This window comes from Polyodon spathula, chromosome 19, assembly GCF_017654505.1.
Source record: "Polyodon spathula isolate WHYD16114869_AA chromosome 19, ASM1765450v1, whole genome shotgun sequence".
In the NCBI taxonomy this organism is placed as follows: domain Eukaryota; kingdom Metazoa; phylum Chordata; class Actinopteri; order Acipenseriformes; family Polyodontidae; genus Polyodon; species Polyodon spathula.
Window position 1 is genome coordinate 166,433 of NC_054552.1, and position 15,000 is coordinate 181,432.

The 15,000-nt window shown below is 57.2% G+C and overlaps 1 protein-coding gene across 1 annotated transcript in view; it reads left to right on the forward strand.

Annotated features, from left to right (window-relative positions):
• Window positions 1-9,532, forward strand: part of epx (eosinophil peroxidase) — a 10,875-nt gene extending 1,343 nt beyond the window's left edge. The window contains exons 4-15 of the mRNA XM_041219228.1: window positions 1,156-1,285; window positions 1,985-2,191; window positions 2,362-2,743; window positions 4,078-4,238; window positions 4,350-4,608; window positions 4,706-4,876; window positions 5,017-5,254; window positions 7,497-8,196; window positions 8,723-8,795; window positions 8,921-9,085; window positions 9,263-9,350; window positions 9,433-9,532. Coding sequence (XP_041075162.1) covers window positions 1,156-1,285; window positions 1,985-2,191; window positions 2,362-2,743; window positions 4,078-4,238; window positions 4,350-4,608; window positions 4,706-4,876; window positions 5,017-5,254; window positions 7,497-8,196; window positions 8,723-8,795; window positions 8,921-9,085; window positions 9,263-9,350; window positions 9,433-9,532 — 2,674 coding nt within the window. The remainder of the gene's footprint in view (window positions 1-1,155; window positions 1,286-1,984; window positions 2,192-2,361; window positions 2,744-4,077; window positions 4,239-4,349; window positions 4,609-4,705; window positions 4,877-5,016; window positions 5,255-7,496; window positions 8,197-8,722; window positions 8,796-8,920; window positions 9,086-9,262; window positions 9,351-9,432) is intronic.
• The last annotated feature ends 5,468 nt before the right edge of the window (window positions 9,533-15,000 follow it).

Below are 15,000 nucleotides of genomic sequence, written 5' to 3' on the forward strand. Positions count from 1 at the left end.
AAGAGAAAGAGAGAGAGATAGAGAGAGAGGGGAGAGAGAGAAGAGAGAAGAGAGAGAGAGAGAGAAGAGAAAGAGAGAGAGAAGAGGGGGAGAGAGGGGGAGAGAAGGGGAGCGGGGAGAGAGAGAGAGAGAGAGAGGAGAGGAGAAAGAGAGAAGAGGAGAGAGAGAGGAGAGAGAGAGAGAGGGGGAGAGAGAGAGCGAGAGAGAGGGGGAGAGAGGGAGGGAGGGGGGAGAGAGAGAGAGAGAAAGAGAGAGAGAGGGAGAGAAAGAGAGGAGAGATTCTTCTTAGAGGGGAGAGGGAGAGAAAGACGGAGAGAGAGAGAGAGAGCAAGGAGGAGGAGAGCTTAGGGGAGAGAACTTCGTCCAAAGAGGGAGAGAGAGGGAGGAGAAAGACCGAGAGAGAGAGAGAGGAGGAGGAGGGGGAGAGAGAGAGAGAGAGGGGGGGGAGAGAGAGAGAGAGAGAGAGAGAGAGAAGAGAGAGAAAGGGGAGGATCCCTCTTCTCATTCTTCTCTCTAGCTGGGGAAAGGGGGGGGGGAGGGGGGGGGGGGAGAGGGAGAGAGGGGGGGGGGGGAGAGAGGGGGAGAGAGGGGGAGAGAAGGGGAGAAAGAAGAGAGAGGGAGAGAAAGAGGAAGAGAGAGAGAGGGGGGGAGAGGAGAGAGAGAGGGGCGAGAGAGGAGGAGGAGAGGAGAGAGGGCGAGAGGGGAGAGCCCCCCCCCCCCCCCCCAAAAAAAAAGGAAAAACTAAAAAGAAAAAGGGAAAAACAAAAATAAAAAAAAAAGAAAAAAACAAAAAAAAAAAAAAAAAAAAAAAAAAAAAAAAAACAAAAGGGGAAAAAAAAGGGAGAGGGAGGCGAGGAGGATGAGAACGAGAGATAGGAGAGGAGAGAGGAGGGATGAGACGAGAGAGACGAGAGAGAGAGGAGGGAGAAGGAGAGGGAAAGGAGAGGGAGGGTGTAGCGAGGGAGAGGAGGCAGGGAGAAGAGAGGGGGAGAGGGAGAGGGAAGATGGGTTGGAGGGGAGGGAGGAGGGGCGGAGGGAGAGTGCGATGTTGAAAGAATTAACAGCCGATGTGCAAGCGTGGGTGTGTAATGAACTTGGTGTTTGATTATCCAGTGATGCCGTGAGTGTGTAAGCGCTCCCCTCTCCCCCTGCCAGGAAGTTCCCTCTGTGGGGTGCCTCGAACACGCCCTACGTGCGCTGGCTGCCTGCGGAGTACGATGACGGATTCTCTCTGCCGCGCGGCTGGAACTCCGAGAGACTGCATCACGGCTTCACCCTGCCACCGGTACAGAACCACCAACACACTGAGAAACACACTGGCCACACACACACCACACACACACATCACACACACACACAACACAGACAACAAACACACATACACACAAAACCACAACCACAACCCCACACACAACCACACAGACACACACACACACACACACATACACACACACACATAACAACACACACACCCACAGTCAACTGCACACAACCAGACAACGACACACATACACACAAAACCACACCCCGACAACCACACAACACACCCCACAGTACAACACACCACCGTACACACACACATCCACCCAACACCAACATAACACACACAACACAACCAAGTGCAACGGCACAAAACCAGACCAACTACACACACTAACAAACCCACCAACAACCCCACACACACAACCAAACACATACAACAATCTCTCTCTCACACACACACATCAAACACCACACACATACACACACACACACAAAAACATACACACACACACATACACAACACACACACACACGCACGCACGCACGCCACACACACACACAACACACACACACACACACACACACATAACAACACATATAACCACAATCAACTGCACACAATTAGACAGCTACACAAATACACACAAAACCACAACCACAACCCCCCACACACACACACAGAGTGAGGGTTTCTTGGTGACATCCTGTGTTTGACTGGCAGGTGCGCCGCGTGTCTCACGAGGTGCTGTACACACGGAACGAAAACATCTCTTTGGACGAGAGCTACTCCCACATGCTGGTGGAGTGGGGCCAATGGATCGATCATGACCTCGACCTGACCCCGCAGAGTGCCAGTACTGCGGCCTTCCACAGCGGGGCTGACTGCTCTCGATCCTGCACCCAGCGCAGCCCCTGCTTCCCAATACAGGTATAGCACCTGCACCCCTTTCTCCCCTCCTCTACAGATCCCTGGGAATGACCCTCTCTCCTCTCTCCTCTCTCCTCTCTACTCTACTCTCCTCTCCAGATAACTGTGGATGACCCTACTCTCCTCTCTACTCTCCTCTCCTCTCTACTCTCCTCTCCTCTCCACTCCAGATCCCTGTGGATGACCCTCGCTCCTGTGGGGAGGTGGAATGCATGCCATTTTTCCGCTCAGCCCCTGCGTGTGTCGGCAGCGGGGAGGGTCAGTCGGGTCTGGCCGGACTCCTGTCCGGTCGGCTGGGCCCAAGGGAGCAGCTCAACAGCATCAGCTCATTCGTGGACGCCAGTGTTGTGTACGGGAGCTCTGCACCCCTCGCCATGGCCCTGCGAAACCAGTCCTCCCAGCGTGGCCTACTCGCCGTCAACCAGCACGCCTCGGACCAGGGCCTCGCCTACTTGCCCTACCTGCAGAGCGGCCACCAGGACCCCTGCAGCCGGCCTCGCAACCACAGTGCTGATGAGCCAGCCAGCAACACCACCTCCTGCTTCAAAGCAGGTAACAGAGTCAATGCTCTCGTCCCTACACCCTTCACACCCCCTTCACTCTACCCCTCACACCCCCTCTACACCCTTCACACCCCCTTCACTCTACCCCTCACACCCCCTCACTCTCTACCCCTCACACCCCCTCTACACTCTACACACCCCCTGGGGAGACAACACCCGGCACGCGACCCACACACTGGGAGTGCGGAGACAACAGGCACACCCCCCGGCAAGCGACCCCGCTACACATCCCCCGCACCGATTGGGGAGGTGGGGGCTCTACACCCTTCACACCCCCTTCACTCTACCCCTCACACCCCCTCACTCTCTACCCCTCACACCCCCTCTACACCCTTCACACCCCCTTCACTCTACCCCTCACACCCCCTCTACACCCTTCACACCCCCTTCACTCTACCCCTCACTCTCTACCCCCTCACTCTCTACCCCTCACACCCCCTCTACACCCTTCACACCCCCTTCACTCTACCCCTCTACCCCTCACTCTCTACCCCTCACACCCCCTCTACACCCTTCACACCCCCTTCACTCTACCCCTCACACCCCCTCACTCTCTACCCCTCACACCCCCTCTACACCCTTCACACCCCCTTCACTCTACCCCTCACTCTCTACCCCTCTACACCCTTCACACCCCCTTCACTCTACCCCTCACACCCCCTCTACACCCTTCACACCCCCTTCACTCTACCCCTCACACCCCCTCACACCCCCTCACACCCCCTCTACCCCTCACTCTCTACCCTTCACACCTCCTCTACCCCTCACACCCCCTTCTCTACCCCTCACTCTCTACCCCTCACACCACCCTCTACCCCTCACTATCTACACCTCACCCCCCCTTCTACCCCTCACTCTCTACCCCTCACACCCCCTCTACCCCTCACTCTCTACCCCTCACTATCTACACCTCACCCCCCCTTCTACCCCTCACTCTCTACCCCTCACACCCCCTCTACCCCTCACTCTCTACCCCTCACTATCTACACCTCACTCCCTTCTACCCCTCACTCTCTACCTCACACCCCCTCTTTACCCTTTACACCCCCTCTCTACCATTCACTCACTACCCCTTCTACCCCTCACTCTCTACCTCACACCCCCTCTACCCCTCACTCTCTACCCCTCACACCCCCTCTACCCCTCACTATCTACCCCTCACCCCCCCTTCTACCCCTCACTCTCTACCCCTCACTATCTACACCTCACTCCCTTCTACCCCTCACTCTCTACCCCTCACACCCCCTCTACCCCTCACTCTTTGTTCTTTCTTCCATTCTCACTCTCCTCTTCTCTGTCTCTCCTCCTTCCCTCTCCTCTCAGGTGATTCCCGTGCAAATGAGCACTTGGGAATGCAGGCTCTCCACACCCTGTTCCTCAGGGAGCACAACCGGCTGGCTCTGGAGCTGGGGAAGGTGAACCCCCACTGGAGCGGAGAGACCATCTACCAGGAGACCCGCAAACTGCTGGGAGCTGTGCACCAGGTCAGAGACGGGGAGTCCCCTCTCCTTCCTCCCCCCTCCCCTCTCCTCTTCCTTCTCTCACCTCCCCCCTCCTCTACCTTCATTAAACAATCCTCTCTCTCTCTCCCTCAGGTGCTGACGTGGAGAGATTACCTCCCTCGTATCCTGGGCCCTGACTCCTCCCCTAAGCTCCTCCCCCCCTACACTGGGTACCGCCCCCTCGCTGACCCACGCATTGCCAACGTGTTCGCCACTGCCGCCTTCCGGTTCGCTCACGTCACCATCCAACCACAGCTTTTCCGATTGGACCAGAACTACTCGCAGAGCCCCGCCCACCCCAACATCCAGCTCCACCAATCATTCTTCTCGTCCTGGAGGCTGGTGCACGAGGGTAGGTGGGGCTTAGCTACCAGTGCTGGGATAACTGCGGTTACCTGGATTAATGGCCTAATTGGGATAACTGGTTCCTCTCCGCTCCTGGTTTCCAGGAGGAGTGGACCCGCTGATCCGAGGGCTGGTTCTGAACCCGGCCAAGCTGCAGACTCAGACCCAGATGATGCCAGAGGAGCTGACAGAGAGGCTGTTCCAGGCCCAGGGGGCGCTGTCCCTCGATCTTGCCTCCCTCAATCTGCAGAGGGGCCGGGACCATGGGCTGCCAGGTGAGGAGAGGGCAGGAGGAGGGGAGGATTGAGGGGAGGAGAGAGGGCAGGAGAGAGAGGAGAGAGAGCAGAGGAGAGAGAATTTATTTTGAATCCCATATTATTTTAAAGTGTGTGTTAAGCCCCCCCCTGTCTGCCAGGGTACAATGCCTGGCGCCGGCTGTGCGGTCTGTCGGCCCCTCGCAATGTCTCGGAGCTGGGGTCCGTGCTGAGCAGCCCCTCCCTGGCGGAGAAGCTCTCTGCTCTCTACGGGACCCCCGAAAACATTGACGTGTGGATAGGAGCCATCTCGGAGCCCCTACTGCGGGGGGCGCGGGTGGGGGCTCTGCTCGCCTGCCTGCTGGGGAGGCAGTTCAGGGAGCTACGTGACGGAGACAGGTGAGGAGGTACAGAGAGGAGGAGGGTCAGTCCTGGTCAGTGCAGAGGAGACAGGTGAGGGGTACAGAGAGGAGGGTCAGTCCTGGTCAGTGCAGAGGAGACAGGTGAGGGGGTACGGAGAGGAGGAGGGTCAGTCCTGGTCAGTGCAGAGGAGACAGGTGAGGGGTACGGAGAGGAGGAGGGTCAGTCCTGGTCAGTGCAGAGGAGACAGGTGAGGGGGTACGGAGAGGAGGAGGGTCAGTCCTGGTCAGTGCAGAGGAGACAGGTGAGGGGGTACAGAGAGGAGGAGGGTCAGTCCTGGTCAGTGCAGCGGAGACAGGTGAGGGGGTACAGAGAGGAGGAGGGTCAGTCCTGTTCAGTGCAGAGGAGACAGGTGAGGGGGTACAGAGAGGAGGAGGGTCAGTCCTGGTCAGTGCAGAGGAGACAGGTGAGGGGGTACAGAGAGGAGGAGGGTCAGTCCTGGTCAGTGCAGAGGAGACAGGTGAGGGGTACAGAGAGGAGGAGGGTCAGTCCTGGTCAGTGCAGAGGAGACAGGTGAGGGGGTACAGAGAGGAGGAGGGTCAGTCCTGGTCAGTGCAGAGGAGACAGGTGAGGGGGTACAGAGAGGAGGAGGGTCAGTCCTGGTCAGTGCAGAGGAGACAGGTGAGGGGGTACAGAGAGGAGGAGGGTCAGTCCTGGTCAGTGCAGAGGAGACAGGTGAGGGGGTACAGAGAGGAGGAGGGTCAGTCCTGGTCAGTGTAGAGGAGACAGGTGAGGGGGTACAGAGAGGAGGAGGGTCAGTCCTGGTCAGTGCAGAGGAGACAGGTGAGGGGGTACAGAGAGGAGGAGGGTCAGTCCTGGTCAGTGCAGAGGAGACAGGTGATGGGTACAGAGAGGAGGAGGGTCAGTCCTGGTCAGTGCAGAGGAGACAGGTGAGGGGGTACAGAGAGGAGGAGGGTCAGTCCTGGTCAGTGCAGAGGAGACAGGTGAGGGGGTACAGAGAGGAGGAGGGTCAGTCCTGGTTAGTGTAGAGGAGACAGGTGAGGGGGTACAGAGAGGAGGAGGGTCAGTCCTGGTCAGTGCAGAGGAGACAGGTGAGGGGGTACAGAGAGGAGGAGGGTCAGTCCTGGTCAGTGCAGAGGAGACAGGTGAGGGGGTACAGAGAGGAGGAGGGTCAGTCCTGGTCAGTGTAGAGGAGACAGGTGAGGGGGTACAGAGAGGAGGAGGGTCAGTCCTGGTCAGTGTAGAGGAGACAGGTGAGGGGGTACAGAGAGGAGGAGGGTCAGTCCTGGTCAGTGCAGAGGAGACAGGTGAGGGGGTACAGAGAGGAGGAGGGTCAGTCCTGGTCAGTGTAGAGGAGACAGGTGAGGGGGTACAGAGAGGAGGAGGGTCAGTCCTGGTTAGTGTAGAGGAGACAGGTGAGGGTATACAGAGAGGAGGAGGGCCAGTCCTGGTCAGTGCAGAGGAGACAGGTGAGGGGGTACAGAGAGGAGGAGGGTCAGTCCTGGTCAGTGTAGAGGAGACAGGTGAGGGGGTACAGAGAGGAGGAGGGTCAGTCCTGGTCAGTGCAGAGGAGACAGGTGAGGGGGTACAGAGAGGAGGAGGGTCAGTCCTGGTCAGTGTAGAGGAGACAGGTGAGGGGGTACAGAGAGGAGGAGGGTCAGTCCTGGTCAGTGCAGAGGAGACAGGTGAGAGGGTACAGAGAGGAGGAGGGTCAGTCCTGGTCAGTGTAGAGGAGACAGGTGAGGGGGTACAGAGAGGAGGAGGGTCAGTCCTGGTCAGTGCAGAGGAGACAGGTGAGGGGGTACAGAGAGGAGGAGGGTCAGTCCTGGTCAGTGTAGAGGAGACAGGTGAGGGGGTACAGAGAGGAGGAGGGTCAGTCCTGGTCAGTGTAGAGGAGACAGGTGAGGGTGTACAGAGAGGAGGAGGGCCAGTCCTGGTCAGTGCAGAGGAGACAGGTGAGGGGGTACAGAGAGGAGGAGGGTCAGTCCTGGTCAGTGTAGAGGAGACAGGTGAGGGGGTACAGAGAGGAGGAGGGTCAGTCCTGGTCAGTGTAGAGGAGACAGGTGAGGGGATACAGAGAGGAGGAGGGTCAGTCCTGGTCAGTGTAGAGGAGACAGGTGAGGGTGTACAGAGAGGAGGAGGGTCAGTCCTGGTCAGTGTAGAGGAGACAGGTGAGGGGGTACAGAGGGGAGGAGGGTCAGTCCAGGTCAGTGTTCATCCCCGAGATTGGTTCCAGCTCTGGTTTCGCTTCTGCCTACAGGTTCTGGTGGGAGAGGGAGGGCGTGTTCTCAGCTGCTCAGCGTTCGGAGCTCCGCAGGGTGTCTCTGTCACGCATCATCTGTGACAACACGAGAATCCAGCGCCTTCCCCGTGACGTCTTCATCAGGAACCAGTACCCACAGGACTTCCTGTCATGTGACAGTGCGGCCATCCCTCGACTCCACCTGTCAGCCTGGAAGGAGGAGACACGCGGTACCCTAAACCAGTCCCCTCTCCCCACCCCACACCACTCCCCTCACTCTCCTCTCTCTCAGACCTGCAGTGTGGTGCACTCCCCTCTCCCTACCCCACACCACTCCTCTCACTCTCCTCTCTCAGACCTGCAGTGTGGTGCACGCCCCTCTCCCCACCCCACACCACTCACCTCAATCTCCTCTCTCAGACCTGCAGTGTGGTGCGCTCCCCTGTGTCGATCACTCTCTCTCCTCACTGTCTCTCTCCTCACTCTCCTCTCTCAGACCTGCAGTGTGGTGCGCTCCCCCGTGTCGATCACTCTCTCTCCTCACTCTCCTCTCTCAGACCTGCAGTGTGGTGCGCTCCCCCGTGTCGATCACTCTCTCTCCTCACTGTCTCTCTCCTCACTCTCCTCTCTCAGACCTGCAGTGTGGTGCGCTCCCCCGTGTCGATCACTCTCTCTCCTCACTCTGTCTCTCTCCTCACTCTCCTCTCTCAGACCTGCAGTGTGGTGCGCTCCCCCGTGTCGATCACTCTCTCTCCTCACTCTCCTCTCTCAGACCTGCAGTGTGGTGCGCTCCCCCGTGTCGATCACTCTCTCTCCTCACTCTCCTCTCTCAGACCTGCAGTGTGGTGTGCTCCCCCGTGTCTATCACTCTCTCTCCTCACTGTCTCTCTCCTCACTCTCCTCTCTCAGACCTGCAGTGTGGTGCACTCCCCCGTGTCGATCACTCTCTCTCCTCACTCTCCTCTCTCAGACCTGCAGTGTGGTGCGCTCCCCCGTGTCGATCACTCTCTCTCCTCACTGTCTCTCTCCTCACTCTCCTCTCTCAGACCTGCAGTGTGGTGCGCTCCCCCGTGTCGATCACTCTCTCTCCTCACTCTCCTCTCTCAGACCTGCAGTGTGGTGCGCTCCCCCGTGTCGATCACTCTCTCTCCTCACTGTCTCTCTCCTCACTCTCCTCTCTCAGACCTGCAGTGTGGTGCGCTCCCCTGTGTCGATCACTCTCTCTCCTCACTCTCCTCTCTCAGACCTGCAGTGTGGTGCGCTCCCCCGTGTCGCTCACTCTCTCTCCTCACTCTCCTCTCTCAGACCTGCAGTGTGGTGCGCTCCCCCGTGTCGATCACTCTCTCTCCTCACTGTCTCTCTCCTCACTCTCCTCTCTCAGACCTGCAGTGTGGTGTGCTCCCCCGTGTCGATCACTCTCTCTCCTCACTCTCCTCTCTCAGACCTGCAGTGTGGTGCGCTCCCCCGTGTCGATCATTCCTTCTCTGTTCGTTGTGGGCGCTCCGTGTTCTTCGAGTGTCATCCCGGCTACCGCCTAGAGGGGCTGCCGTCTGTGACCTGCGATCCCGAGCGAGGGGAGTGGAGTCAGCCAACGCCCATCTGCCACGGTAGTCACTGTGACATCATCACACACGAGTCACGCAGAGGAAGTACATAGAAGTGATGTCCTCTAAAGAAAAACTACTCTCTCTCTCTCTCTCTCTCTCTCTCTCTCTCTCTCTCTCTCTCTCTCTCTCTCTCTCTCTCTCTCTCTCTCATCGTCAGAGTGTCTTCACCTGGGCCAGGGCACTGGAAGTGGTTCATCATTACCGCAGTGATCACCGTGATTGGCAGTGCCGTACTGATCTCCCTGCTGGTCACATGTCACAGAAGGTGAGCCCTCATTGGTGGGTCCTGTTCACACCCACAGTGCCTGCACTGGCCTATCTGGCTGACTTCCTCTTCCTATCCACAGGTTCTCAGAGAAGAGACGGAGCCCCCTGATTGGTGGGCAGTGTAAAGGGGGCTGCCTTGGACAGGAAGGAGGTCCAGACAACACAGGAGGAATCCACTGAGGTCTATAGCAAAGAGAACTCAACTCTCAGCACTGCAGAGCTGTATAGAAGTCTATAGGAAAGAGAACTCCACTCTCAACACTGCAGAGCTGTATAGAAGTCTATAGGAAAGAGAACTCCACTCTCCACACTGCAGAGCTGTATAGAGGTCTATAGCAAAGAGAACTCCACTCTCAACACTGCAGAGCTGTATAGAGGTCTATAGCAAAGAGATCTCCACTCTCCACACTGCAGAGCTGTATAGAGGTCTATAGCAAAGAGAACTCCACTCTCAACACTGCAGAGCTGTATAGAGGTCTATAGCAAAGAGATCTCCACTCTCCACACTGCAGAGCTGTATAGAGGTCTATAGGAAAGAGAACTCCACTCTCAACACTGCAGAGCTGTATAGAGGTCTATAGGAAAGAGAACTCCACTCTCAACACTGCAGAGCTGTATAGAGGTCTATAGGAAAGAGAACTCCACTCTCAACACTGCAGAGCTGTATAGAGGTCTATAGGAAAGAGATCTCCACTCTCCACACTGCAGAGCTGTATAGAGGTCTATAGGAAAGAGAACTCCACTCTCAACACTGCAGAGCTGTATAGAGGTCTATAGGAAAGAGAACTCCACTCTCAACACTGCAGAGCTGTATAGAGGTCTATAGGAAAGAGAACTCCACTCTCCACACTGCAGAGCTGTATAGAGGTCTATAGGAAAGATAACTCCACTCTTAACACTGCAGAGCTATATAGAGGTCTATAGCAAAGAGAACTCAACTCTCAACACTGCAGAGCTGTATAGAGGTCTATAGCAAAGAGAACTCCACTCTCCACACTGCAGAGCTGTATAGAGGTCTATAGCAAAGAGAACTCCACTCTCAACACTGCAGAGCTGTATAGAGGTCTATAGCAAAGAGAACTCCACTCTCAACACTGCAGAGCTGTACAGAGGTCTATAGGAAAGAGAACTCCACTCTCAACACTGCAGAGCTGTATAGAGGTCTATAGCTTTCTCAAATCCACTCTCAACACTGCAGAGCGCTATAGAGGTCTATAGGAAAGAGAACTCCACTCTCAACACTGCAGAGCTGTATAGAGGTCTATAGGAAAGAGAACTCCACTCTCAACACTGCAGAGCTGTATAGAGGTCTATAGGAAAGATAACTCCACTCTCAACACTGCAGAGCTATATAGAGGTCTATAGCAAAGAGATCTCCACTCTCCACACTGCAGAGCTGTATAGAGGTCTATAGCAAAGAGAACTCCACTCAACACTGCAGAGCTGTATAGAGGTCTATAGCAAAGAGATCTCCACTCTCCACACTGCAGAGCTATATAGAGGTCTATATTAACTCCACATTCCCTCACCAGCCTTCTCATTAGTGGGGACTTTTTTTTTGCTCTGAAAAAGTTCAAGCCGTTGAACTAAATCCTGTAACTGATTTAAATCTTACTTTCTTGTATTGTTTTAAATGTTAAATAAAACAAATGAATTAAAAACAGAAGCAGCTTGTTAGACAGTAAACAGCGCTTTCAGTTCCTTATATAAAACAAACCAAAAAAATAACCCTCCCCCTCCACACACACACCCTCCACACACACACCCACCCTCTCCACACACACACCCCCCCACCCTCTCCACACAAGTGTGTTTGTGGGGGGAGGTGTGTGGGGGGGAGGGTGAGGTGCTGGTGTGTGGGAGACACCCGTGGTGTGGTTCGGCGGGGGCTGGGAGAGGTGTGTTTGGGGGGGGGGAAGTCCTTGTGTGTGGGGGGAGAGGTGTGCACACACACCCACCCTCTCCACACACACACCCACCCACCCTCTCCACACACACCCACCCTCTCCACACACACACCCCCCCACCCTCTCCACACACACCCACCCTCTCCACACACACACCCCCCCACCCTCTCCACACACACCCACCCTCTCCACACACAGGAGAGGTGTGTGTGAGGTGGCGGGGTGGGAGAGGGTGTGTGTGTGGAACGGGAACCACTCCACACGTGTTTGGCCCCCCTCTCCACACACACCCCCACTCTCTCACACACACACACACACCCTCTCCACACACACCCACCCTCTCCACACACCCCCCCCTCCCCCCACCCCCCCCTCTCCACACACACACCCCCCCCCCCCCCCAAACCCCCCCCCCTGAGGTGTGTGGTGTGGGGGGGGGTGTGCGTGTGTGGAGTGGGGCAGAGGGTGTGTCCTGGGCACCACAAACACCCCCACCCCCCCCTCTCCACACACACACACCCCAGGTGTCCACAAAAACCCACATGGGGGTAGGTGTGTGGGGGCACAGGTGAGAGTCAGCGTGTGTGGGGGCACCCCCCACCCTCTCACACACACACCCACCCCCACCCTCTCCACACACACACCACCCTCTCCACACACACACCCCCCCACCCTCTCCACACACACCCACCCTCTCACACACACACACCCCCCCACCCTCTCCACACACACACCACCCTCTCCACACACACACCCCACCCACCCTCTACACACACACACACCTCTCTCTCACACACACACCCCCCCCCCTCTCCACACACACACCCACCCTCTCCACACACACACCCCCCCACCCTCTCCACACACACCCACACACCACACTCACACACACACACCCCCTCCCACCCTCACCTGTGGGTGGTGGGAGTAGGTGACACACCCACCCTCTCCACACACACACACACCCACCCTCTCCACACACACACACACCCTCCCCACACACACACACACCCACCCTCTCCACACACACACCCCCCCACCCTCTCCACACACACCCACCCTCTCCACACACACACCCCCCCACCCTCTCCACACACACCCACCCTCTCCACACACACACACCCCCATGGGAGAGGTGGCAGTGGGTGTGTGAGTGTGGGTGTGGTGGGAGAGAGTGTGACGGGGGTGTCCCTCCCACACCTCTCACCTCTCCACACACACACACACCTCTCCTCACACCCCCCTCTCTCACACACACCACACACTCCCCCCTCTCTCTCACACACACACACACACCACACACACACACACCCACACTCACACACACACACCCACCTCACACACACACACACACACCCCTTGAGACACACACACACCCACCCTCTCACACACACACACCTGGGTGTGGGGGGTGGGAGGGGTGAGAGAGGAGTGGAGACACAACCTCATCCACACACACACCTCCTGCAGAAGGAGAGGTGTCCACACACACACACACCCCCCCACCCTCCACACACACACCCACCCTCTCCACACACACACACACCCCCACCCTCTCCACACACACCCACCCTCTCCACACACACACACCCCCCACACCTCTCCACACACACACACCCTCTCCTCACACACACACACCCACCCTCTCCACACACACCCACCCACACGCACCCCCCCTCTCCCCCACACACACACCCCCACCCTCTCCCACACACTCACTCAACAAACCACCCTCTCCACACACACACCCCCACCCTCTCCACACACACACACATCTCCACACACACACACCCCCCCCTTCCACACAACACCCACCTCTCCCACACAAACCAACCTCTCCACACACACCCCCCCCACCCTCTGGGAGAGCACCACACCACCCTCTCCACAAATACAACCACACACTCACCCCCCCACCCACACACACCCACCCTCACCTCCACCCTGTCCACACACACCACCCTCTGTGTGTGTGGGGGCGAGAGGTAATGTGTGGGGGGGGGAGCAGCACACACACCCACCCTCTCCCACACACACACACACCCCCACCCTCTCCACACACACACACCCACACACCCTCTCCACACACACACACACACCTCTCCACACACACACCACCCCCACCCTCTCACACACACACACACACCCTCTCCCACACCCACACACCCTCTCCACACCCCCCACCCTCTCCACACACACCCACCCTCTCCACACACACCCACCCTCTCCACACACACTCCACCCTCCCCCCCCACACCCCCACCCTCTCCACACACACCCACCCTCCGGAGAGGTGTGGGGGGGTGGGGGTGGGAGTAGGTGTGGGTGGGGGGAGCGGTGTGATGTGTGGGGGGGTGGAGAGGGTGTGTGTGGGTGGGAGAGTGTGTGTGTTGGGGGGTGGGAGAGGGTGTGTGGTGGTGGGGCTCTCCACACACACACCCCCCCCACCCTCTCCACACACACCCACCCTCTCTCACACACACACACACCCCCCCCCTCCACACACACACCCACCCTCTCCACACACACACCCCCCCACCCTCTCCACACACACCCACCCTCTCCACACACCGGTTTCTGTCTCAGAGTGTGCTCAGCTGCTTAATTCTGCAACAGACAAGAGTTGAGGGGCATGACTGAAGTCTTTAAGTCTTGAAAGCAGTTGATAAAGTCACCCTGAACCAAGACAGAAACCACAGCACAGAAACCAGAACCAAGTCACGTGTCTACCACAGACTGACACCTCTGTGGACCAATGCCAGTGCTGCTGAGTCAAACTGGGGAGGGGCCCCAATTTTTTAAACACTGTTTTCTACAGATTACAGAACAGAGTCCTATAATGACAGTAGATAACAAGGGCACTGCCAGGACTGGGGAGAGCGCTATCACTCAACATGTGTAAAAAACAAGCAAGTAAAGCGCTGGGCTGCAGTGTGGAAGGCAGTGGGTTTGAGTAGCTCAGTGGTTAGAGAAAGCGCTGGGCTGCAGTGTGGAAGGCAGTGGGTTTGAGTAGCTCAGTGGTTAGAGAAAGCGCTGGGCTGCAGTGTGGAAGGCAGTGGGTTTGAGGAGCTCAGTGGTTAGAGAAAGCGCTGGGCTGCAGTGTGGAAGGCAGTGGGTTTGAGTAGCTCAGTGGTTAGAGAAAGCGCTGGGCTGCAGTGTGGAAGGCAGTGGGTTTGAGGAGCTCAGAGGTTAGAGAAAGAAAGCGCTGGGCTGCAGTGTGGAAGGCAGTGGGTTTGAGTAGCTCAGTGGTTAGAGAAAGCGCTGGGCTGCAGTGTGGAAGGCAGTGGGTTTGAGTAGCTCAGTGGTTAGAGAAAGCGCTGGGCTGCAGTGTGGAAGGCAGTGGGTTTGAGTAGCTCAGTGGTTGGAGTGCTGGGCTGCAGTGTTGAAGGCAGTGGGTTTGAGTAGCTCAGTGGTTAGAGAATGCACTGGGCTGCAGTGTGGTAGGCAGTTGGTTTGAAAACTAAGAGCTCAGTGGTTAGAGAAAGCGCTGGGCTGCAGTGTGGAAGGCAGTGGGTTTGAGTAGCTCAGTGGTTAGAGAAAGCGCTGGGCTGCAGTGTGGAAGGCAGTGGGTTTGAGTAGCTCAGTGGTTAGAGTGCTGGGCTGCAGTGTGGAAGGCAGTGGGTTTGAGTAGCTCAGTGGTTAGAGAAAGCGCTGGGCTGCAGTGTGGAAGGCAGTGGGTTTGAGTAGCTCAGTGGTTAGAGAAAGCGCTGGGCTGCAGTGTGGAAGGCACTTTCTGTGTTT